Source organism: Polypterus senegalus, chromosome 2, assembly GCF_016835505.1.
Source record: "Polypterus senegalus isolate Bchr_013 chromosome 2, ASM1683550v1, whole genome shotgun sequence".
NCBI classification, from domain to species: Eukaryota; Metazoa; Chordata; class Cladistia; order Polypteriformes; family Polypteridae; genus Polypterus; species Polypterus senegalus.
This window is the reverse complement of record NC_053155.1, coordinates 86,045,378-86,072,880: the sequence shown is the minus strand read 5'-3', so window position 1 is coordinate 86,072,880 and position 27,503 is coordinate 86,045,378. Positions and strand designations below refer to the sequence as shown.

Sequence of the window (27,503 nt, the reverse complement as noted above, 5' to 3'; positions counted from 1 at the left end):
TTCGTCGGGTAGTCTTTTGAAATGAAATTTTCCTCCAATCAGTCGTAGCAACGCGTTTTCTTCCGACTGTTACATTTTTGTAGCTCTGATGTGTGCATCAATGTAAACGGTGTACCAGGAAATCATGCATTGACAGAAGTTCCCCTTTGCTTGGAATGCAAAGTGTGATTAAATGCTATTTTTAACGCGTTATGGAGCACATGCATCAAAGCTTCTCAGCTGTGCTTGTGCTAAGAAAAGGAAACATTTTTAAAATAACGTAACATGATTGTCGATGTAACCTTTTGTAAGTAGTGCCTGGAGGATTTAGAGTGTGGAGAAACTGTAGAGAGAGGTTTACACCGTGCTTTGTTTCCGAAGTAGCTGCACTCATGAATATGGTTGTATGTGTGACTCGCTCGCTTCTAATTGTTTCGCTGCCTTCTCAATTGTATAGTGCATGTTTTCTTCAGCGCTTTTTGGAGCTCCTCCTTGTTTTCTACGTACTGCGTTGACAGTCAGTTCACGTGATTACGTGGGAGGCATGATGATGTCACACGAAACTCTGCCCCCCACGGCCATTGAGCTGAACTCCATTACATTATATGGAGAAAAATAGGTTCCAGTTATTACCATTATTTACCATTCGAAATGAAACCTGCCCAACTTTTGTAAGTAAGCTGTAAGGAATGAGCCTGCCAAATTTCAGCCTTCTACCTACATGGGAAGTTGGAGAATTAGTGATGAGTCAGTCAGTCAGCCAGTCAGTCAGTGAGTGAGTGAGTGAGCGAGTGAGTCAGTGAGGGCTTTGCCTTTTATTAGTATAGATTGATTGTAAGTAGGGCGTGTCTTGCAAGAATCCCATGTTCCACATCATCGCGAGACGGACCTGGCACAAAGTCTCATGTTTAAGGTCCCCGGTGAGACGCTCTGCGGCCATGGGTCTCTTTTCTCCGCGCTTTTCTTTCTTCTTCGTTTAGTTGTCGACATACCCTATTCATTTCATGTCTACCCAATTCATTTCTACCGTATTTACCTTATACACTTTATATGCACTGAGAGTCCTGGAGCTGTGTGTGCTGCGTGACTGCCTTTACTCTACTGATTTGCTTTTTCTGCCCGTGGTCTTATTTGTTGATATTGCTTGTAAATAGGGCGTGTCTTGCAAGAATCTCGTTCTATGTTCCCGTGAGACGCACCGTGGCAAGTCTCTTTCGTCTCGCGGGTCTTTTAAATGTCTTCCGAGAAGATCACGTATCGTAGCTTTGCTTTTACTTTCCAGGACAGGATTTCTTTTTATAATAGAGAGATTATTATTATTATTACTATCATCAATGGGCACTAATGCTGGCCTATCTTTCTAGTGTTTTGGTTCAGAATTCTGACCCACTCATTGGCTTGATGGAGTTTGCATGTTCTTCTTGTCGGTATGTAGATTTGTCTTGTCTTATTCCAGTTTTTCTCCCTCATCTCAAAGACACGCATAGTAACTATTGACCGTGCTTTAGTGGGTCCTTAGAGCCAGTGAAGTTCTGTTCCAGTGCTGTTTTGTGGTTTGCCACCCATTGCTGCTCTCATAGGCTCCAGCTCCCCACATCTCTGAATTCACTTAAGTGTCTTTGAGAAGATTTGGCTATCCATCCAAACTTGAAAGATGTGTGCACTGGGTTAACTAGAGACTTTAAATGACCTCATATGAGAGACTTAGTTTTGTGCAGAAATGTTTCCTTAAACATAGGCTACTAAGTATATGTTTCCCTAAACATTCCCTAAGTATAAAACATACTAGCTGTATCTAAGATGGGTTGAAATCTAAGTAATCAAGGTAGACCTGATGTTTTTTATTTGATACACGAGCTGTCCATTTGGTCTGGTGTAATAATTTATACCTGATCCCTTTCCCTCGTGATGACCTTTTCTTCTTCGGATAGAGCCGCCTATTTTGGTCACTTCCTCTCACCATTGCTCATTGAAGTGACCACTCTAATAGTCAAAGTGTTTTGCTGGGAAAATGTGGGTGTGGTCGCTAATGCATTGGCTTGGTTTAGTGACCATAGCCTAGCCATGTCAGGGCTTTAGTTTCTCAGCATTTGTCGATTTCACCCATCCATTGCTTATTACGTAAAATCATTAGAATTATAACTATAAACTTGTTCAGGTGGCCTGGTACAAGAAATTTCACAACCATGCTACTGTTTCGTCTGACAACAGAACAAGATGAGATCAGTTTTCTTATTTGGTCTTTTTATCATCATATTGGATTTTTGACCCTTTTTCTACATGTTTTGCCTATTTAGAAATTAAAATTTGACTTTTTCATCTTCAAATGTGATACGGGTGCAAAAATAAATCAAAACATTTTATAGTGGTCCGGGGCATAGGAATTGTAATAACACAGAAGAAAAACTTTAAAAACTACAGTTAAAATGGAATCAAGAGTAATATTGTCTCTGCAGGCAATTCTGTCCATGTAATGCTTTCATTTTATGTAACCATCTGCAGGATACGGGTGTCGAAGGCGATTCAATGGCTCAGGTTCACAAACAGGGGGTGACTGCAAATGGTATGGTGGACCAGCGGCAGAATGAAGAAGAGCAGCCATTTGAGGTGAGAATTATCTCCTTTGCAAAGAGTTTATTTTGCAGTTATCTAGTCATCCAGTGCTTCCTATTTGTATTCAGAAACCTAATCTACAATAAGACTAGAATAGAGTGCAGGGTTATTTAGAAAGACCAAAAAAGATCATCTATAAGTGTGAAAGTTTGCCAAATACAGTTATGTTTCATTCCTCATTTTTGTCAGTTATTTTTAGTTTGCAGAAAATGTTAGAAACTATTCTCAGAATGAGAAGTTATGTTATAAAGGAAATGGGCTTTTCATCAGTATGGATGAAGTTGAGACCCAGCAAAGAGGAAAGCACATCATTGTTTGCTGCTGCCAATGTGCGCATGCTTAGAGGATAACTTGAACAGAAGAATCAGCCTCAGCAGAGACAGTGAAAAGTAATTAAACCCCCAAATTCAGCCTGAACTTGATGGTCTGGGGCAGCAGTCTGACCACAGCAGTCGTGTTGATCTCTGTCACAGTGTTAAGTATCAACTGCTGGTCCATTAGTGTGAGTCTAAGTAGCCTTCAGAAGGTTTATAAAGTAGGGTATGTCATTTCCTGTGGTGGGCTGGCACTCTGCCCTAGGTTTGTTTCCTGCCTTGCGCCCTGTGTTGGCTGGGATTGGCTTCAGCAGACCCCCGTGACCCTGTGTTAAGATATAGCGGGTTGGATAATGGATGGATGGATGGTATGTTATTTCACCTTTAGAAAATGTGTGTTAAGGGAGGAGAATATGGTTTCCTCTATTTAAAGCAGAGAGCCATGCAGCTCAGGGTTTCCTTCTAGATGGGCAAGACTGAAGAAGCTCATCAGATATGGGGTCTCCAGTAGTACATTGTTTTCCTTTTTTATTTAATTATATAGTAGTTAACACATTTTATTCAGTATTAATTGTGTGTTGTTTCTTTTTGCACATGTTTGGCTATTTGGTCTTTACAATGCTCCATGAAAAGCATCATTTGAAACAGGCTGAGTTATGCAGTTACTCTATTTGAAAGTTTGTCTGTCAGATGCTTTAAGGTCATCAGTCATATGGTCACAGTACATAGAGCCTGGGCACACTGGGCTCCTCAATCACAAACTAAAAATGTGCTCTGATTGCATTCACCAACACCTCCACTGAGGGGCACTATGTGCAAGTTGTGACTTTTGGAGCTTCATTTCACCAAAAACGTGTTACTGCAGAACGCATTACCTATGATGTGAGTTTCATAAGATCCACAACATCACGTAACACCTACAACATCAGTCATGAAGTGGCCATTGCGTGTCAATAAAGTCTAGGTACAGACCTCCAGAGCTCCGAGTCTACGTACAGACCTCCAGAGCTCTGCTCGCTTGAGGAGTTTGCTGATGTTACATTATATGCTGTGATACACCATGGTTAAGATTAAGGTTGTCAGATGGTTAACTGACCCAAATAATGATGACTGTTGAGTAAATCAACTGACATAAATGTGTTGTTAAGGATGACATCACAGGGCATTTTATGATTATCGTTGTGTGCATTCTGTGATGTTGTGGGTGACGTATGACTGACGTCATAGGTATTGTGGGCTGCAGTTGGACCCATCTTGATTTCACTCTGCACATCGTACTACAAATTTTTGGTAACACTAGTTTAGGTACCACAAAAATAGATTTCTTGCCCATTTTATTTTCTATTACTAGGGGGCTTCGCTCGCCCACCCCTGTGTTTAGTTTGGCAGATATACAATTTAAAGAGATTGTTATTTTTATGGGAATTGTTACATATGCATTATTTTCACTTTTACTTTAAAAACTTTTGTAAAAACAATACTTGTCCTTTATTTCCGGCCCAGAGCGTGGTTCCACCTTTTTCTCGCAGGATGTATAACGCTGCTGCTCGCGTTGTTGAGGGGTTGTGTGCGGGGTCGTGGCTGAACGCATGCTAAGGAGATGCCGTCGGATCATCTGCTTTTTTTCTGCTGCTGGCGAGCTTCATGTTCTGCTTGTCGCATATCGTTGTTTTAAAAGCTGGGAGCACATGAAGCGTGTCTGCCAAAAGCAATCCAACAAGTGCTAGGTTAGATGTCCGTGGACTTGTTTTAAATGATGACCCACTGCTTTGTCTCGCATGACACTGTAAAAAGAATACTTCTCCTTTATTTCCGGCCCTGGGCGTGGTTAAATGTCTTTCTCGCAGAACGTATAACGCTGCTCGCATTGTGAAGGGGGCAGCATCGATCATTTTAAAGCCTGTACAGCCGCTGTCCTTTTAGCCACTTCATGTCTCTGCTGCTCTCTTCTCCGTGATCATAAATATACATCTGACCGAATTGTGTTTTCTTTGAAATTAAACTTGTCGTTGTTTTAATTGTTGCGGCACCACAGATTCTCATAGCGTATGGTCCATTATTGTGTAAATCTACATTTTGTGCATTGAATGATGTGAAGGTGAAAAGACTTTGTATTCTGCTCTTTGCCTTTTATTCCTGACCTCGCTTTGTCCTGCTATTTTTTCAATTTCCTTTTGTTTGCGCTAATGCGATCTTTACTATCTGTTTTTTGATACTGTTGCAACTGATGCAATAAAGTGTCACAAAAGTTTAACTTGGACAATCGCCGACTTCATAACCCCAAACACAACTTTCTAGCACCCTCTCCAATCCCTCATCCCCTGCGTCTCGCCCCTCCTGTTACCGCATCAATCAATACCCCGCTATCAGTCTTCCGTGCTGTACTCCACCCTCCCTCAATCGGACCTAACAGTCACTTAAAACAGAAAAGGCTTCAGCCTGGCTGGGACGCTACAATACTTTCGAATTTTACTACTTTCATATTCTTTACCTTTTTCTGCATGTGTATCGCGCCATCGTTTGTTTGAGCCTTTCAAATGTCACTGCTTTCATAATCTCTTATCTGCCTTTTTTCTCTCCAATGCTTTTGGGTCACTTTTCTCCATGCTGCTCTTTCTTCTTTGCTTAATCGTTGACGTTTCATCTAGAACGTATCATCCTTATACGCTTTATATGTGCTGAGAGCACAGGATCTGTGTGTGCTACGTGCCTTTACACGACTGAATGTTTTGCTGGCTGTGCTCCCTTATTTGATATTGTTTGTGTCTCGTGGGTCTTTTAAGTGTCTTCTGAGAAGATCACGTCTCGTCGCTCTGCTTTTCCTTTCCAGGATTTATTTTTATAATAGAGAGATGTATTGGGTCTTGTAGAACACTTGTAAGAACATCAGTAGATAGGTGATTCATCTCTGAAATGTGACCTACTAACACAACTTCACTTTGGTTGGTCTCAGGTGGCTTAACTGAGACATGTTTCTCTTGACATTACATATTGAGTATAAGACCCATTACTCCTTCACATTAACAAGTAAATCTACTGTCAAGTCAATATGCTATACTGCACAGATGCAAATAACTGATGTTATGAAGACCAAAATAAGCCTTTGTTAAGATCTTGTTACATAAGAGGAAATGAGACATAGGTGTGTTTTTGCAGTACCTGAACTAAAGTGTTACCAGATTTTTTTTTATAAAACAGCTTCAGTATGCACGCCGGGCTGCTGGAATTACTGGAATACCTTGCTATATCCCTACAACCAATGTACACTGAGAAGAAAAGCCTTAACTGATGCTATACTAGATTATGCTTGCTACATTCAAGTCCTTTTTTTAAGGAGGACACAATATTGATGTTTTAGTGCAATGTTTGTTGGTACCATATAAGACTCTTCTAACATAACACAACATTCTCAAGCCCACCTTGTTAATTTAAGCGTCACAGCAAGCCAAAGTCTGCCCATTCGCACACACTCCCACAATACCAATTTAGAATCACCAGTTCACCAATCTAGTATCAAAGGATTAAAAATAATGTTCTGTATCTATCATGGTAAATTGGGACCCCAAACCCACAAAGTGAAGTGGGGTGAAGAGGGATGATAGCTGTATAGCTACTATATACTATAGGATCTGAGAATGGGTTGCAAATGACCTGTGTCCATGGTTGTTTCCTGCCTTACTTTCAGTGATGCTGGGAAATACTGTTGCCCACTAATACCCCAAAATGGACAAGTGGGTATGAATGAATGAATTAATGAATTTATAAATAAGAAAAGTTTTAATATATATGTATTCATAACCTACTTTGTAATTAAATCCTAGGATCTGTATGTGTGTCCAAAGTCCCTTGGAACAATCTGTTTGGTCAGTTTGGCTTTGGTGTGATTGGTCAGTTTGGCTTTGGTGATGTGATCGAAAAGAGAAATTCGAGTGTGAGACACACAAGGAGGAGAAAAGGCATAGGAGGCATGCTGAGAGAATCACCTTGAAAGATGGGAGATATAAAACTGGAGAGGAGGAGGAGAGAAAGGCGTCTCAAAAATAATGACAGTCTGAGAAGCAGACTATATGGGTACACTCAAGAGATTTGAGTTGGGGTGCCAGTGAAGAGAGGTTCAGAAACACGCGGATACAGAGGAAAGGTGCTGAAGGTACATATAGGGAATGAGATAGCAAATATTTTTAAATTATTCTATTACTAGACATTAAGCCCGTTAAAATAACGGGTGCTAGAACAGTAGTGCATATACATTTGTATGAACAGTCTATATTAAATGGCAAGGGACCTTGTATGTGACTGTAATATGTGTCATTTTTATTGTGTGCCTTTAATTTTTTCTCTCAGTAAAACTGGTTTGTATTTCCGTAAAATGCCTGTAATTTTGTCTGACAGTAATACAGTGGAACCTCGGTGAACCGAAGTAATTTCCCCCATAGGATTGTATGTAAATACAATTAATCCGTTCCGGACCGTATGAACTGTATGTAAATATATATTTTTTTAAGTTTTAAGCACAAATATAGTTAACTATACCATAGAAAGCACAACGTAAGAGTAAACTAAATGTAAAAACATTAAATAACACTAAGAAAACCTTGAACAACTGAGAAAACTAACACTGCAAGAATTTGCGCTATAGCCTTATGACCCGCTCGCTAAAAACTCTTTTTTTAATGATTTTTAAGCACAGGGAAAAAAATGAACATTTGAAAAATCTGTCATTTAATAAACAACCAAGAAAAGTAACATTGCAACAATGCACGCGTGCGCCTGTGTGTGTATGTCTCACTCGCGGGCCTGCGTGTGTGTCTCTTAAGCTTGCGCCTCTATGTCTGTGTGTGTGTCTGTCTGTCTCTCGCCTGTGTGTGTGTGTGTCTGTCTGTCTGTCTGTCGCACGTGCCTGTGTGCGTGTCTCGCGTATGCGTGTGTGAGTGTGACGCGCGCGTGCCTGTGTGTGTGTGTGAGACGCACACGCGCCTGTGTGTGTGTGTGTGTGTGACTCGCGCGCGCCTGTGTGTGTGTCTGTCACTCTCCTGCACAGGAAATGCACAGGAAGAGACTGAACACGTGCTGTGTGGCCCCGCACATGCGCACTTCTCCAGAAGACACACACACGGACACCGCACGCCTGTGTGTGTACGTGACTTGTGCGCCGCTGTGTGTGTGTGTGTGTGTGTGTGACTCGCGCGCGCCTGTGTGTGTATCTGCCTCTTTCTCTGCACAGGGAATGCACAGGAAGAGACTGAACACGTGCTGTGTGGCCCCGCGCATGCACACTTCACCAGAAGAGACACACACACGGACACCTGGACGCACACAAGGGTTTTATTAAAGAGGATTTGTCTTCAACATGTAACATGCTAGTAGGTTATAAATGAAGGATTCTTGTTAAACCAGTGAATGTGTAATCCAAGCTATTTTTAAAAAATGTACATACTGTTCTTGCAGCTTGCAACAGTACTTAGTAGCAGCAGTTATTGTAATGGTATTGTAACATGTTTATTATATGTAATAACATTATATTAAGTCTGAAAGGCAACTGATATTAGTCCTATATGAGCGTGGAAGTGCGAGTAGGTGGCATCCTAACCAGGGATGGTTTCTGCAATGCACATAATACTGCTATTTTCAAAAAAGAGTAACTCAATGTTATGAAAAATCTGGACATACTAATATAGCATGTACTGTAGCTAAAATAATTAGAGACCTCAGCGTTATGAACAAAATGAAATGCATAGGTACTATAATTAGAATCCTAGGTTCAAATTTGCATACTGTAGGAGTTTGCCTGCTGTTCTTATGTCTCCATAGTTGTTTTCCTGATTTAGGATTAAAGTAATTGGCCACTGCTAATGAGTTGTGTACGAGTGATGCTGGGTGTCTGTGTAAATGTATTTGTAGCACATCCGGGATTTACGCCTTCCCTCCTCCCTGCACTGCTGAGATTGACTTTGGTTCCTGCATCCCTGAAGTCAGTCATGCAAGTTGGAAGGTCTGATGGATGATGTATTTTTGATTGAGGCTGAGAAGCACAGGACCCATCCATCCATTTTCCAACCCGCTGAATGCGAACACAGGGTCACGAGGGTCTGCTGGAGCCAATCCCAGCCAACACAGGGCACAAGGCAGGAATCAGTCCTGGGCAGGGTGCCAACCCACCGCAGGACACACACAAACAGACCCACACACCAAGTACACAGACCATTAGATGAAATATTGCCTTTCATGTGATTTGTAAGTGTGCCAGCTGACATTTATTTTGAAAGGTGTTCATTATAAACCACAAAATAGAGAAAAGCTAAAGTTAAAATGTATATAGGAGATCCATATATACAGGATGGTATGGTGGTGCAATGGTGAGTGCTGAGCTCAAAACTTGTCCTGTGCACTTTTAAAAATCAAGGTGCCAGATTGGGTCTTGTGAGTGATGCCTTAGGAGAACTAATTTTGGTTCCCAAAAAGACCCATCCACATGAGATCTCTTTATTTATTTAGACTAGGGTGATACAATGGGAAACACATAGCTTTTTTTACCTTCTCCTTGCTCGATCAGCTGCTGGCTTGCTGCTGTTGCCGTGTAATGTTATCTGCATTTCGCGCGGCGCACTTTTGTCATATCACCTATGTCCATATATTTGATCTCTTTTCGCTTTTACCTTTTCATCAATATCACATTGAATTTTTATTCCGTGTTTGGAATTACATTGTGACAATGGCAACATATAACTGCCCGTGAGTGAATATTGTTTCTTTCTCTCTACAAGAAATGTATCTGACATAACCACGCAGGACTTTTCCATATCTCTTTGCATAAGCTCTTGTCATCTCGCGGGACGAGAAAGTGTCTCTGAGACAATCATGTCTCGTCTCCTTCCAAGATTTTTTTTATAATAGAGAGATAAGTAACAGGCTCCATAAAGAAAATAACCATGAATAGATGGTAACATATTTGTGAAATACCAATGGGTTATGATTTTAAAAGGACTCTTACTGCCTACAATAACACTGGCCAACTCCATGTTTTCTTAATCTGTTAACATCCTGCTAGGTAGCTTAGCATACATTAAAGACTTCATATGCAGATAACCTTTCCTACAATGAAACAGTGCTTTGTCAACCAATGATTCTATTGTGCTGGATCAGTCAGGACCACAATAAGATATGATTCTTGCCTGGTGCCTAACACAGATGGGATTCGTTCCATTGGAACAATCATGTTCAGAATATTAATTAATGAATGGCTGAAATGTTAAAAGGACATTAAATATCAAGAATCAAGCAGAGTCTGCAACAACTGTAATAGGCTAACATTACACTTTATCATGCATTCTTGAAGAAGTCTGTTCTCTGAATTGTTGTCTGGCCATTACTCTAAAGGTGTTTGATCTCTCTTATAGCTAGGGATTAGAGAAACTGAGAAGCAATGTCTTGTGTAGGTGAGCATATTAATGAAAATGATGCTGGCTGGTAATCCTTATTATTTTCCTCTCATTTCCATTCATTCCTGCTTATGAAAGACAGTATATCTATTAAAGATCCAAATATTTACAAATTGAGAGGCTGCAATTCCAATTTAATTCAAATGGGAGGATGTCCAAGTGATAACTGAAAGTAATCCCACTCATCCCCAGCTCAACTAGAAAGAAAGAGATTCCAGTGTCACAGATTTGCTATCACGGGATGCTGAAGTAACTGCACCTCACTTAAAAATAGAAATTGTCAGTTGGTCTGGTGAAGCAATGGAACAATGTGCTCTCTGAAATATTTTCTGATTAAGCTGATGAAATCAGACATTAAAATAGATTACTTTTAAGTTTTGCTTCACTGGGTTCTGTTAATTACCCAGTAGAGTGGAATTGTTGCCAGACAAAATAAGAGATTTTCTGAGATGCCAGTTTGGGGCCAGCCACTCTAGGCTCCATTACAATGCGGACACTGCACATTCAACTTTGATTACACATGCAGCCCAAAACATAAATGAATGTCATATTTCGACTCTAAAACTGACTTCAGTTATATTACATAGCAATAGGCAACCTTTCATAATTAGCACCTTCACAAAGGTTTTAACAGACCAGTTCAAGATTAAACGCAGGCATACCCATGAGTGCCTTGTGTTTAAAGGATATTTTTAGCTACAGTATATAATAAAGAATTGAATCTGGATTTGAATTCAAAAGCCAGGGGATTTTTACTAATAATGAGATAGGCAGTGAGTGCTGCAAACATGATGGGTGCTTACACCTAGATGTCAATTGTTATTTGCCTCGATTTTTTAAATGTTCGTAGCCCATGCAGCAAGCCAGCAGCTGATCCCGCGAAGACGTACTGAGAGAGTGTGTTTCTTTTGCATTGAAAAACTGTTTAAGAGGAGGTTTCTGAAGGACCGGCACCCTGAAGTGGCAGCAGTTGCAGTCTGTTATTTGAAAGAAAGCATTGTACATTACTTTGCAGTGTAACAGAGTTAGGAGCTCTCATGTGAGGTGTATCTTTAACGAAGATCCAGTCGTGAATGACGACCTCAGTGCTGATATTTATGTCGGAGTTGAAGAGGAAGAGGTGGAGCAGTAATCGTCTTTGGCAGAAGTGACGTCATCAGTCCTCTGGCTGGTTCTCCTCCATTCCATTGCAAATGGAAACTTGATTAGTCACGGTAATAAATTCAGACAGATACATAACAAACACTGTGCAGACTACCAATATACTTACTCCCTAAACAAATGGAAATTTTTATGTGAACCAACTTTGAGCTAATATTGTTACCTGAGTTTCTGAGTAGTAATGCTTCACTACTACCTTTTCTTAGTTTGATCAGACAACATGGCCTCTATTGGGGTTGATGGTGTTTCACCAGAAATCATACATTCAGCAATCTATCAAACAAATATTATATATTATAGCATTAAGTACAGTTTCAAATCTTGAAGTACTGTCTGATTTAATAACTAATAGTCTGAGTTCACTAATTTTAACTTGCACCTGCCACAGTTGTGTACTGGACCCTCACACACTATGACTTCTCTATTGTCTTTCCCTTTCTAAAAATAATCTTTGCCACTTACACCATTAAACTGTGTTGACTTGTTACTTCTAAAGGAAAGAGGTTAATGGCCACAACAACACAGAAACTCAAATAGAGCTTTAAAGATATAATACCACAGGTTTCTATCACACTTTTTAGAAGATCCTGTTACTTCTGTAATTCAACATCCTCTTAACTTTCCCGAATCACAAAAAGTGAACTAAGTTAAATTCATTATTAGCATGTTTTTTGCAGCGAGCTATCTTTCTTTTATATGGAACAACAGGAACATTTCAGCAGGGCAGCTTGTTTCTGAGTGAGACAGTAGGAGAAGAGTGTGGTTTGTGGAATGTGCACTCCACCTAACCTATAGGGCAAAATATTCTGTACTCCTGGGGGTAACCAAAAGGCAGGCCACAAGAGCAACAGTTGTAAAATCAACCAGAAGTTAAGAGAGGAAAACATCTGAAACATACAGAGGTTAATAAGTCATCTTCTTCTTCTTTCGGCTGCTCCCGTTAGGGGTTGCCACAGCGGATCATCTTCTTCCATATCTTTCTGTCCTCTGCATCTTGTTCTGTTACACCCATCACCTGCATGTCCTCTCTAGCCACATCCATAAACCTTCACTTAGGCCTTCCTCTTTTCCTCTTTCCTGGCAGCTCTATCCTTAGCATCCTTCTCCCAATATAGCCAGCAGATCTCCTCTGCACATGTCCAAACCAAAGCAATCTCGCCTCTCTGACTTTTTCTCCCAACCTCAACCGTCCAACTTGAGCTGACCCTCTAATGTACTCATTTCTAATCCTATCCATCCTCGTCACATCCAATGCAAATCTTAGCATCTTTAACTCTGCCACCTCCAGCTCTGTCTCCTGCTTTCTGGTCAGTTCCACCGTCTCCAACCCATATAACATAGCTGGTCTCACTACCGTCCTGTAGACCTTCCCTTTCACTCTTGCTAATACCCGTCTGTCACAAATCACTCCTGACACTCTTCTCCACCCATTCCACTCTGCCTGCACTCTCTTTTTCACCTCTCTTCCACAATCCCCATTACTCTGTACTGTTGATCCCAAGTATTTAAACCCATCCACCTTCGCCATCTCTACTCCCTGCATCCTCACCATTCCACTGACCTCCATCTCATTTACACACATGTATTCTGTCTTGTTCCTACTGACTTTCATTCCTCTCCTCTCTAGAGCATATCTCCACCTCTCCAGGGTCTCCTCAACCTGCTCCCTACTATCGTTACAGATCACAATGTCATCAGCAAACATCATAGTCCACGGGGACTCCTGTCTAATCTCGTCTGTCAGCCTGTCCATCACCATTGAAAGGGCTCAGAGTCGATCCCTGATGTAATCCCACCTCCACCTTAAATGCATCCATCACTCCTACCGCAGACCTCACCACTATCACACTTCCCTTGTACATATCCTGTACAACTCTTACATACTCCTCTGCCACTTCCGACTTCCTCATACAATACCACAGCTCCTCTCGAGGCACCCTGTCATATGCTTTCTCCAGGTCCACAAAGACGCAATGCAACTCCTTCTGGCCTTCTCTAAACTTCTCCATCAACATCCTCAGAACAAACATTGCATCTGTGGTGCTCTTTCTTGGCATGAAACCATACTGCTGCTCACTAATCATTACCTCACTTCTTAACCTAGCCTCCACTACTCTTTCCCATAACTTCATGCTGTGGCTCATCAATTTTATTGCCCTGCAATTACTGCAGTCCTGCACATCCCCCTTATTCTTAAATATCGGCACCAGTACACTTCTTCGCCACTCCTCAGGCATCCTCTCACTTTCCAAGATTCCATTAAACAATCTGGTTAAAAACTCCACTGCCATCTCTCCTAAACACCTCCATGTTTCCATAGATATGTCATCTGGACCAATGGCCTTTCCATTTTTCATCCTCTTCATAGATGTCCTTACTTCCTCCTTGCTAATCCGTTGCACTTCCTGATTCACCATCTCCACATCATCCAACCTCTTCTCTCTCTCGTTCTCTTCATCCATCAGCCTCTCAAAGTACTCTTTCCATCTGCTAAACACACTCTCCTTGCTTGTGAGTACGTTTCCATCTTTATCCTTTATCACCCTAACCTGCTACACATCTTTCCCAGCTCGGTACCTCTGTCTAGCCAATCGGTACAGGTCCTTTTCTCCCTCCTTAGTGTCCAGCCTCTCATACAACTCATCATATGCCTTTTCTTTTGCCTTTGCCACCTCTCTCTTCACTTTGTGCCTTATCTCATCTCCAACGTCATCCTACAGACCACCATCCTATGCTGTTTAACTATACTTTCCCCTGCCACCACTTTGCAGTCTTCAATCTCCTTCTGATCAACTCTTCTGCATAGGATGTAATCTACCTGCGTGCATCTTCCTCCACTCTTGTACGTAACCCTATGTTCCTCCCTCTTCTTAAAATACGTATTCATCACAGCCATGTCCATCCTTTTGGCAAAATCCACTATCCTCTGACCTCCTTCATTCCTCCCCTTGACACCATACCTACCCATCACCTCCTCATCTCCACGGTTCCCTTCACCAACATGTCCATTGAAATCCGCTCCAATCACCACTTTCTGTCCCTTGGGTACACTGTTCATCACTTCATCCAACTCACTCCAAAAATCTTCTTTTTCACCCATTGCACACCCAACTTGCTGGGCATTTGCACTAACAGCATTCATCATCACACCTCCAATTTCCAGCTTCATAATCATTACTCTGCCTGACACTCTTTTCACCTCCATAACACGCTTGACATACTGTTCCTTCTGAATAACTCCTACCCCATTTCTCCTCCCATCCACACCATGATTGAACAATTTGAATCCACCTCTGATTTACCTGCCCTTACTCCCCTTCCATTTAGTCTCTTGCATGAAAATATATCAACCTTCCTTCTCTCCATAATATCAGCTAACTCTCTCCCCTTACCAGTCATACTGCCAACATTCAAAGTTCCTACCTTCAGTTCCACTCTCTTTACTTTCCTCCTCTCCTCCTGCTTCCGGATACATCTCCCCCCTCTTCTTCTCCTTCTTCTTCTTTGGCCAACAGTAGTCCAATTTCCGCCAGCACACTGTTGGCTAACAGTACTGGTGGTGGTCTTTGTTAACCCAGTGCTCGATCAATCCGGTATGGAAATTTGTATTGTTGTCCACATATTGATTTGGCAAATTTGCACCTTAATAGGGAGTTGCATGTTTTTTTTATGACAAAATTTGGTTTGTCTACTGGATTTGGTATTGCTATGTATTATTTTACCCTTTAAGAGGTCAATAAGTCTTAAAAGGGTAAAAAAATACACAGCGACACCAAATCTAGTAGGCAAACCAAACTTCATTATTAAAAAAAACATACAACACCCTATTAAGAGGTTTGAAATAACAACACTTGAATTTTCATTACCCATTAAACAACAGTAATGTGATGAAGTCATGGTGTGAATGCATTTCTAGGATTCTTCAAACTCTGAATGAGGCACTGCCTCCAAAACTAGGCCTCAATGCTCCAGTGAGGTGTAGAATCCTGAATTAGCCTGGCCCCAAACTAGAGAGTAGACTTCATGGCCTGAATGGGCCAAATGATGCCTAAAGTAAGAAAAGAAAAAGAAAACAGAGATCTGTAAAACTCCCTGGCCCAAGAAATGAAATAATTATGCTTTTAATATGTGAACGTGTATTTATTAAACAAGATTTAAAAATAAGCCAAATGGAAAACTTAAAGGTAAACAACTCCAGTCTGTGAACCAGCATTTGTATTTTCAAACCAGAGCGATAAATCAAAAAAGAGGGCTTACAAGAAACAAAGTCAAAATTCAAGAAAGAGACGAACAGAGGTTTTTACAAGTGACACAACGCTAGCTATATCGCTAAGATATGAGATACTGTATGTAGTCCTCAGGGTGGTCCCACAGCTGCAGACAAGGGACATCACAATAAAATAACTAGCAGAAGCATCATAAAAAATATTTTTTCACGAGAAAGCTACTTAATGGATTTAGATCTGATTTTTTTCTATAATTTACTTGAACATTCCAGTTGATTTTGTTCACTTGTGGTACTGATTTATTTGCATGATACTGACGGAGATACAGCGGGCCGAAGGGAGCTGGGCCTTGGGAAGTATCTTACATCCGCTTAGCTGGCGAATGAGAGAACTACTTAACAGATTTAGATTGGGCTTTTTTCTATAATTTTCTTGAACATTCCAGTTGATTTTGCGACTTCTCTCATCGCGTTAAGAATCATAGTTCACTTGCAGGAGCGATATATTCACGCTAATCCGAGACGGAGGCTGCAGGCCAAGGGGAGAGGGAAGTGTGACATCAGTAGTAGGGAACCGGGCAGGGCCCTCCTCACTGTCCTGTTTCACTTCTGCATGAGCAGAGCTGCGGGGCACGGCTAGTTGGAAATAAAACAGCCATTATCTGAAGAAGCACAAGACGTTTAAGGCTGTGTTCACACTGCTGCTAAATCCTATATTCTGATTATATACTGATTTTTTCCTTAAATTAATTTTTTATTTGGCTGGTTAAATTAATTTTGCTCATCCGAACCTGATTTGAGTACGGATGTCTATCCTGAATTCGCTCCACATGCACAAAATGAATAAATCAATTTTGTCAGAGAGATGCTGGTTGCCACATTACTTTATGTTGTTTCAGTGCAGAACATCTGTGAATTCATACAGTATGCTTGTGATGGCAAGGAAGAGAAACAGGAAACAAAAGATCAGAGCTGTTGGTTTGTGTGCACATTTACTTACTGCTGATGTTCTATACATTGAAGCAAGTGGCCCAAATGACTGGTGAGAGTTTGAAGGGACAGGTTTGGTTGCAAAAAATGTGTTACATGAGCAGTGTAAATGCTTTCTGAAAAGTTTTCATTCTGTATCTTTTTTGCTAAGCACACTTCTCCAAAATCATCAGATCTATATTACATATGAGTGAACGACTGGGAATGCAGCCACAATGTTGTTGTCTTTTCGTTTCAAATATCAAAAACAATTGGTTGTATGCAGTGGTTTAACAATGGCGCAGTTGCTATCAACAACACAGTGGTGTTCATGAAAAGCAGTAGCAATCTGAAATGACAAAAAATACAATAATAATTACACAGATTAAAAATACCAAATCAGGGCTCTTCAAACTCATATCATAGCTATCAATGTTAAAAAATAGCAGTAAAAATACTGAAAAAACCCTTTAACACAGTAAATCCAGACCTATACTAATGGGATTCCAAGAAATCTTCACCACTTTCCCACATTTTTTTTTTGTTGTCAGTCCCTAGAAAAACAGTACAGTACATTGGTGTTCTGCTGTATTTCAAACTCGCCAGTCAGTAACTATTCAAACAAATGTTTTTTGATCATAAAATGTGGTCTGATCTCCTTGTATAGACAAACACAATACACTTAAGCTAATAACACGCAAACAATTAATCTTTTATGTCTTTATTGAACGTACCCATCAAACATTCATACAAGTCTTATATTTCTTTTCAATATGCGGAATGATGTTTACTTCTTTCCAGTTTTCATTCAGTGTTCTACTGTGCTTCTCTTTGAATACAGGCCACAGTCAAATTTTGTGACATCATAAATTTTTGCCAAAATGTAAAGATATATGGGAAAATGCAAAAACAGAAAATCTGCAGTGTGCATCTATCACATGACCTCTTAAGCTGTAATATGGATTATATTAAACCTATTAAACCAAATCATGAAATTGTTCATTGAAAATGAAAAATCCTGACTAATGAAAAGTTAGAAGTCATATTATAATGACACCCACCTACTGAAAAGGCATGAGAAGGGACATGTATGACCTGTTTATAGCATTTTAAGACAGCAACTGTGAACACTTGTACTTTATACGTCTGTGTGTATGTGATACTGTATATATACATATGTGTATGTGTGTGTATATAGAGTGGCAAAAAATATATGTGAACTCTTTGGAATTACCTGGTTTTCTGAATTAACTGGTCATAAAATGTGATCTGACATCACATGAGTATAGACAAACACAATATGCTTAAGCTAATAACACAGAAATATAATCTTTCATGTCTTTATTGAACATACCCATCAAACATTCACTGTACACTATGGAAAAAAGTAAGTGAACCCTTGGTTTAAATAACTAATCAAACCTCCTTTGGCAGCAATAACCTCAAACAAGCAATAACAGTAGTCGTAATCAGACCTGCACAATGTAAACGAGGAATTCTGGATCATTCTTCCTTATGCCAGGCATACACTGTACAATTTTTAGAAATCGCTGGCAAGTGATTGCTCAAAATGCACCATAGAGGCACTATATAAATAAAATGTATTATTATTATTACCAGTAACGGCGCACTGCACGATAACGTGCAGTGAATACACTTGATTTGAACATTCCTAGTTTTCCTCCTCTTTCTCTGTATGTTTAGCATTCATTTGCTCAGAGTTTGATGCGCTTGCTGCTTCCTGAGCGGCTCTTCTTTTCTCCACCCTAGCAGCCCACTTCTTCTCTTCTTTCGTCTGTATCTTTTCGCATTAAAACTGATTAAGTCAGTGTTTGTGTTGCAATTACTTAGTACATTTTCCTTAATTTTTCACTTAAGGTGGCACTTTAGTCTTCAGTCTGCATCAAGAATGATTTAAGATATGAAGAGGTTGGGGAAGTGACGGCGAAGGTGGAAGGGAATGACAATGGCGCCCATACACATGCGCCACATGGCCGCCCTGCTGCCCACTGCCGAGAGTTGATTGTACAATAAAATAAAATAAAAATAAAAAGAGTAATAAAAATCATCACCCTGAATGTGGACAGTAGAGGTCACGTAGTATACGTGTACCAAATTTCAGGTCAATAGGTCTAATAGTTTGCTAGCAACAGGTGATTTAAAATCCCGGACAGACAAATGAACAGCCACTGTGGCGTATTATATAGGAAGATTACAGAGTTGCCAGTAGAGTTGGCCATGTCTCAGCTTCTTACATCATTGCTGGTCTTACCACTGTCTTTAAAGCCTTATCTTTAACCTTCACCTTAATTCTTTAATCACACAATACTCCTGATACCTTCTTACAAGTACTCTCTCCACATATACTCTATGGGTTTTCTTTGCATCTAATTTTCCAATTTGGACTACCACTGATCCTAGATATTTAAATGTATCTACTCTTTTCAATAGCTCTCATTGCAGAAATACTTTTTATGTTATTTGTACCTGGATCTGGGACTCACAGGTTACTCTTTGCATCTTTATTAATAAGCTCATGGTCATCTACAATGGAAAGAGGTGGGCAAGGAGAAAATGTATCTTCTGTCAAATTCACCAAAATTCTTGATTTGTATGATGTACAGTAATTTCCGGTGATGATACTCGGTGGTAGTATTTCACCAGTTCTGTTTTCTACTGATGGATTAAACATAGATGTTATCTTAGGTATAATTTGGCAAAGGTTTGTTGTGCCAAACAATTGCTTGCTTTGAACAGCAATTAATTGCTTTCTTATTCTTATCATGATGTAGCTCTTCATTGCCTACATGCTAGCTTTTGCAGATCTCAGCTATTATTACACCCACCTGTTAACCCATCTGTTACCTGTAAAATCACATGGCACGATGAGGCATAGCAGCTTCTAACGGTTTTGTTTAACCTAAAGAACAAACAAAGATTTTTTCTTTTTTCAAAAATTAAATATATTTTTCTGGCTGACTTTGCAGAAGTCTGAAGAGGGGGCCCTTTGGATCTACAGGTCCCCTTGCCTCTGTGAGGGCTGTGGGGCATCCACTGTGCCACTGCATTAAAGTAGTACTGTGACATTAAAACTTTAAGAGAAGCTACTCTCATTTAATGAATCAGTAACGTAATTTAAATATTCAGAACAAAACTAATGTAAATGTCTTTAGGGCAAATAAGTGAAGTACTTGCTGAGAATGAACAAACACATCTTCCTCAAACTATCATGAATTATTGTGTTCAGAGAGACTGTAAATGAAGGCTAGAAGAATAGAAATGTTGTACGTGAAATGTACATGGGGTTACTATTGAACTGGGAAAGAAACATTTTGAGTCTGTCTACATTTTTTCTTTCAAATCAAAGCTTCTGCAACTACATAATAAATGAACACCATGATTTTTAATATCTCAATTTTACAGGAGGCTTAATCATAAATTACAGTTTGTCTGTTAAGGAAATGCGCCATTATCATTTATTCCAGGTTGCTCATACAGTATGTGTTGCTTATGAGGCACCTGCTTTTCAATGTCTATGAAAGTACAGAAATGAAATGCAAGAGCAGGAGCCTCACACTTTTGTCAAGAAGGACATCTTCACCTAAACCTCTACTTATTATCTGTTGGCTGTTAAGGACTGTATCATTATCTTAATTGCATACTGTACATTAGTGCTTCTCAGAACTGCAAACAATTCTTTTGAAACCAGATAGTCTTCTGCAGGAAACAAAAGCTGTCTTCGCTTCATGTATACAAAACTTATCACTGAAAACTGATCCCTAAGTTCTAGCAGCAATGCACTTGTTTAATTGAATTGTACAAAAGTTTCACTTCAGTCCTAAATGCATGGTCACTTGTCTAAAAACTGCAACTTTATAGCTTCTTCTTTACCTGAAAATCCTGTGATATCACACTAAAACCTCTACATTCCCCTTCAAATGAAACCTTCTGGTGTACTCGGGAACAGCTTCAAACCCAAAGCATAACTAAACAAATCAAAATCTTCAAAAAGTGATTATTGGGAGACAAAATATGGAATACAAGAAAGGGTGTAATGAAAGGACTTAAACACAGGGTGAACACAAATGAAAAGAACCGTGCATTAGCCTTTTCCTACTTTCCAGACCTCTTGTTAAACATCCTGGCCTTTTCTCCCTTCTCCTCATTCTTGCAGATTTGGGTGTGACTGACGATCCTAATGTGATGTGGGAGACTTTCCGTGACAAGACCTTGAAGGTTGCTGAGGGTTGTGTTGGTGTTGCCGGTGTTCCCAGAAGGAAGTGTTTCATCTTGCAGGGCACCCTGGATATCATCGAGTGGAGTCGCAGCACACAGCTCAATGGCAAGTCTGGTCTGTACCGGGAACTGAGAAGGACGGCTCGTGGGCTCTGAGAGCAGATAAAGAGGTGTTTGTTAGAGGAATCTGTGAGCAAGTGACACACCATCTATGGTCTAGCGACCCACGTCCTGCTTACAGAGGAATCGAAGCATTACGCACATCTGAATCTGTTCCTCGGAGAGTCACAGTCAGGGCGGCTGATGGAACGGTCCTTACGGATGACACTGCAGTTGTGACCCGCTGGGCTGGCTACTTTGAGCAGTCGTTCAAAGCTGATCCTCCGGCTAGGACATTGGATATCTCTGGGTTTATGGTTCTTGAGGCTGATCCTCCAATTAGCTGTGAACCACCCAATCTCACTGAGATGGACAGGTGGTGAACCAGCTGAGGGGAGGAAAGGCTGCAGGGATCTGTAGCATCCGGGGTGAACTTCTCCAGGCTGGTGGTAAGGCTGTCCTCCAGGCATTGCAAGCAATCTTTGCTTCCATTTAGGAAACTGGCATCATCCCAACTGACTGGAAAATGGGACTTGTCATCCCTATCTGGAAAGGGAAGGGTGATCGCCTGTATTGCGGCAACTGCAGGGGGATAACACTGCTCTTGGTGCCGGGTAAGGTCCTTGATAGGGTCATCCTCAATAGGATCTGTGATCACTTGCTCACCCACCAGCCACCGGAACAGTCTGGTTTTATGCCTAAGACGTCTACCATCAACTGCATCCTGGCACTGAAGGTTCTCATGGAGCACAATTGTGAATACTGTCAGAGTTTCTTTGCAGCCTTTGTCGATTTTCATAAAGTGTTCAACTCAGCTGATTGAACTGCCCTGTGGGACATCCTGAGGGTTTGCGGGATCCCCTCGATGTTACTAGATATCATTGCTGGCCTGTACACTGGTACTGTGAGTGCTGTGCAGAGTGGAGGCAGAACCTCTGAATTTTTCCCAGTTGATTCTGGGGTTCGTCAGGGCTGTGTTCTTGCACCTACTCTGTTCAGTGCTTGTATGGACTGGGTGTTGGACAAGGTCATGGAGTCCAGCGGCTATGGGGCATCTGTTGTTGAAGAAAGATTCACGGATCTTGACTTTGCTGACAATGCTGTGATCTTTGCAGAGTCAATGGAGGCTCTGATAGGGGTGCTCGAGAGTCAAGACACTGGGCTTGCGAGTGTCTTGGATAAAAACCAAGATCCAAGCCTTTAATGACCTCTTGAACACAGCCATCAGCAGTGTGTCTGTTTTCGGATAGAGTGTCGACCTTTTTGAAAGGTTTACTTACCTTGGCAGTCAGTAGATGGATTGGGAGAGCATGGGGGATCATGAGGTTGCTGAAAAGGTAAGTGTGGCGCTCCCGATATCTATGCAAAAGAACGAAAGGTCCAAGTCTTTAGAGTCCTGGTGCTTCCTGTCTCGCTAAATGGTTGCGAGACATGGACGCCATCCAGTGACCTGAGACGAAGACTGGACTCCTTTGGTACTATGTCTCTCCGGAAAATCCTTGGGTACTGCTGGTTTGACTTAGTGTCAAATGAGAGGTTGCTTATGGAGTCCTGAATGAGGCACATTACCTGCATTGTGAGGGAGCGCCAGTTACGGCACTACGGCCATGTGGCGCATTTCCCCGAGGGTGATCCAGCTCGTAAGATCCTCATTGTTGGGGACCTGAGTGGCTGGACCAGGCCAAGGGGTCACCCACGTAACACCTGGCTGCAGTAGATAGAGGGTCATTTCCAGAGGGTGGGATTGGACTGCATGTCTGCCTGGGGGGTTGCCAACCGGGATCCCGAGTCGTTTCGTCGTGTAGTGGGTGCGGCAATGCACTGTACCAGTGCATGCTCCCCAACTTGACTTGACTCCATTCTGCCATGTGAACCATTGTCAGTCATCCTCTTAAAGTTTGATCCAGAAGTAGTTCCAATTTCAGACTACTGTCTCCAAGAAGCACTTCCAAATCAGCCAAACGCCCAGGAAAATATGTAGAAGGAATCCTGGGATTTCCCTTCAAAGGCCCCAAGAATTCCTTCCAGTAGGACTTTCTTCCAGACCTGTAAGTCCCAGGTAACCCAAAGGAGTCAGTAACTTTACAGCACTGGCCTGCTGTTGCCATCTCTTTAATCTGTAAGACTAATGGTTGGTCCAGTTAGAGAGTACAGTCCTTATTTAGATATACATACAGTCCAGAGAGTGCTTCATACCCTCTTCTGGATGAATTTTTTGTATTTCATCCAGTGTATGGTGTGGAGCACACCTCAAATGGAACAAACAGATCAGTGCAGTGGTCTCCATCATCCTGTTTCCACTTACAATGCATGTATACAGTTGCAAGAAAGTATATTTACCCTTTGAAAATAACCATATTTATATATACATCTGTCTTAAAATGGGGTCTAATCTTCATCTTAGTTACAATAATAAACAGTCTGTTAACTAATAAGTTACAAATTATTGTATTGTTATTGTACATATTGAATACATCATTTACAGTGTTGGTTGGAAAAATCATGTGAACCTTTATGCTAATGACATCATCAACAGCTGACTGGAGCCAGGAGATGACAAACCTGGAGTCCAATCAACAGGACAAACCAACTTGGCATCCCGGTTGGCAACCCCCGAGGGTGACCTGTGGTCCAGTCTCACCCTCTGGAAATGACCCTCTATCTACCGCAGCCAGGTGTTACAATGAGGACCCTATGAGCTGGATCACCCTCGGGGAAATGCGCCACATGACTGTAGTGCTGTAACTGACGCTCCCTCACAATGCAGGTAATGTGCCTCATTTGGGACTCCCATGAGCAACCAATCATTCGACACAAAATACCAGTTGTTCACAGTTGCTGTCTTAAAATGCTATAAACAGGTCAAGTGATGTCTGATGCCTTTCCAGTAGGTAGGTTATTATTATGATATGAATTCCACATTTTCATTGGTCAGGATTTTTCAACTTTAAGAATTTCATGTTTGGGGTGAAGGTTTAATGAAATCAATATTACAACTTTAATTTAAACAAGGTGACAGGTGCACACTCCAGAATTTCTGGTTTTGCATTTTCCCATTTATTTTTACATCTTGGCAAATTTTATGATATGACAGTGATTTTCACTGTGGCCTGTATTCTGTGAGAAGCACAGTAAAACACTGAAGAAATACTAGAAAGAGCTAAACATCATTCTTCTTATTGAAAATAGATATACGACTTGTAATGGGTGATATAGTGGACAGGACAGGCAGTTGTAGTTAAATAAAGGTGGCGCAGGACAAGAGCAGAGACCAAAAAGGTCTGATAAACAGAAAGAGATAAGTGCTGGCTGTCCAGGCAGAAGGAAAGACACCAAAAGAAATGGTATATATGCAGCATGACCAGGGAAGGCATTAGTCAGATGAACTAACTTGATAGATAGAGAAGTGAATCCTGGGTGAGTACAGTTTTGTTTTTTCTTAATGTTACTAGAAGGCAGGAGTCCCATTCATTACTTGATTGTCCTCTAAGAAAACTAATGAGACTAAGGAGAGAACTCTAAATGTGATGGACTTTTTTTAGGTTCATCCAAGCCTTATATCAAATTTTCTCCGATTGTTAAGATCTTAGAGACTGTAAATCTTTGGTGATCTTAACAGAACATGACAGAGAATGTGAAGATACAGATTAAAACAGTACATTAGCGATAATAAAAAAATAAATTGTGATTCAATTTCATGGAAAAAGGGGAAGAATAAATTGGCCAATCCCATTATCTCCTTTCGTTATCAATTCTCTCACTTTCGCCTTTCCCTGATACGTTAATGAAACATTATATGAATTGTTATCCTCTCTTTTAAACCAGAAAGAGGAAATTTCATCCTGTTTGTAGTACTAACAGATGGGATGTGGTGAATTAGTCATAAAATACACCCCTTTGCGTTAACCCTTTACATGCTGCACAAGACGTTAAGGTGAGGCGCTTAATTATTACTAATAATTACTTCAAGGGGATGGGGGCTATTATAAGCTTTTGGTTGTAATTTTGCTGTTCCTCAGTGACCTGCGAATGTCTGTAATTGAGCTGCTTTTTTAATTTAGTGTATTGATGCTTTCTGGTGAACCAGGTATATTTAGAAAGAATAGGTTTCACAATTATGATTTTGAGCTTTCTAAGGATTTGAAAATTTTAGGCAGCCCTGACCTGTTTGAGAGGGATGTCTGTCTATATGTTGTAAGTCTGTGAAGTGAGAAAATGAATCACTTCAAGCGAATGAAACTTGCCACAGTGGTTATCATTATAAAATTCTAGATGCCTATTGATCAGAGCAAAATATTCCCAGTAGATTTTATTTTTCTGAGGTAATGATTTTGTATTTTTGGCATATTTTTGCACCAAATGCAACATAGCTGGGGAAAAGGAATACAAGTGATCCCTCTTTTATCGCGGGGGTTTGGTTCCGGAACCCCCGCGAAAGGTGAAAATCCGCAAAGTAAAAACCATATTTTCATATGGTTATTTTTATATATTTTAAGCCCTTATAAACTCTCCCACACTCTTATTAACATTTCCCGCACTGTTATACAGCATAAACCCTTTGTATTGTCTTTGATATTAGGTAAGATTCACTGAAATTATGTATGTAAACACACTGTTTATATACAGTAAAACCTAAATATTAAAGATATCGAGTGTCTCCAATATCACATATATTACAACCATTATGATTGACAGATCGTTTTGGAGCCATAATGAAGGGCTTGACTATGCTGAAAGATAAACACCAAAAGAGCACAAAAGTAAACTCTTTACACAGCGAATAGTGATGGGTCGTTCTTGAACGATGTGACTTGGGAAGAACGAACTTCCTATAGTTTCTGTATTGGAATTGATTCACCTATTTCGAGTCTTCGGGTTTTTTGAGTCGTTCGTTCATCGCGTGACAGCCCCATAAGCGTAACCTATGCAGTCTGAGCCGGAAAGAGAATTGAACGAAATGACTCGAAAAATGATTCGTTCATTTTGCTTAACGAGACTCAAAGGTCCGAGTCGGTAAAATGATTCCAACTTTCCATCATTACAGCGAAACACGTTGATGCTGAATGAGCGAGCCGAGACTTCCTGGTTAACACAGCGCAATCGAATTCGGCTCCGTCGCTGAGCCAATCAGCACACAGGAACGTAACTGCATGCTCTGATTGAGTAGCTTCTCAGCCATCCGCCAATAGCGTCTCTTGTATGAAATCAATGGGCAAAGCAACTGAGGAAGCATGTACCAGAAGTAAAAAGACCCATTCTCCACAGAAACCTGCGAAGCAGCGAAAAATCCGCGTTATATATTTAGACATGCTTACATTTAGGAGGTCACTGTGCACTGGAGAGATTCCAAATGACTGGAAAATGGCAAATATCATCCCTTTATATAAAAAGCAACTATAGGCCAGTAAGCTTAACATGTATCACAGAAAAATTAATGGAAGGAATTATTAAGGATAAGATTGAGCAACACATGGCAAGGACAGGAGTTATTCTGAACAGTCAGCATGGGTTCAGAAGAGGGAGGTCGTGTTTTACTAACATGTTGGAATTCTATGAGGTTGCAACAAAAGCATACGATCAAAGTGGAGCTTATAATAATATTAATCTGGACTTTCAGAAAGCATTTGATAAGGTGCCACATGAGAGGTTGGGCATCAAATTAAAAAAAGTGGGAGTTCAGGGTTATGTTTTTAGATGGGTGCAGAATTGGCTCAGACACAGGAAGCAGAGGGTGATGGTGCGAGGAACCTCATCAGAACTGGCCGATGTTAAGAGTGGTGTTCCACAGGGGTCAGTGCTAGGGCCGTTGCTATTTTTAATATATATAAATGATTTAGATAGGAATATAAGTAACAAGCTGCTTAAATTTGCAGATGATACCAAGATAGGTGGATTAGCAGATAATTTGGAGTCCGTTATATAATTACAGAAGGACTTGGATAGCATACAGGCTTGGGCAGATTTGTGGCAGATGAAATTTAATGTCAGTAAATGTAAAGTATTACACATAGGAAGTAAAAATATTAGGTTTGAATACACAATGGGCGGTCAGAAAATCGAGAGTACACCTTATGAGAAGGATTTAGGAGTCATAGTGGACTCAATGCTATCAACTTCCAAACAGTGTTCAGAAGCCATTAAGAAGGCTAACAGAATGTTAGGATATATAGCACGATCTGTGGAGTACAAGTCCAAGGAGGTTATGCTCAACCTTTATAATGCACTGGTGAGGCCTCATCTTGAGTACTGTGTGCAGTTTTGGTCTCCAGGCTACATAAAGGACATAGCAGCGCTAGAAAAAGTCCAGAGAAGAGCGACTAGGCTGATTCCAGGGCTACAGGGGTTGAATTATGAGGAAAGATTAAAAGAGCTGAGCCTTTACAATTTAAGCAAAAGAAGATTAAGAGGTGACATGATTGAAGTGTTTAAAATTATGAAGGGAATTAGTACAGTGGATCAAGACTTGTA

At 40.6% G+C, this 27,503-nt stretch overlaps 1 protein-coding gene across 2 annotated transcripts in view; it reads left to right on the top strand.

Annotated features, from left to right (window-relative positions):
• The window catches only part of gramd1c (GRAM domain containing 1c), a 105,492-nt gene that overhangs the window by 10,528 nt on the left and 67,461 nt on the right, over positions 1-27,503 (top strand). For both annotated transcript variants that reach the window (XM_039744098.1, XM_039744099.1), the window contains exon 2: positions 2,482-2,586. In XM_039744098.1, coding sequence (XP_039600032.1) covers positions 2,506-2,586 — 81 coding nt within the window. In that variant the 5' untranslated portion in view covers positions 2,482-2,505. The remainder of the gene's footprint in view (positions 1-2,481; positions 2,587-27,503) is intronic.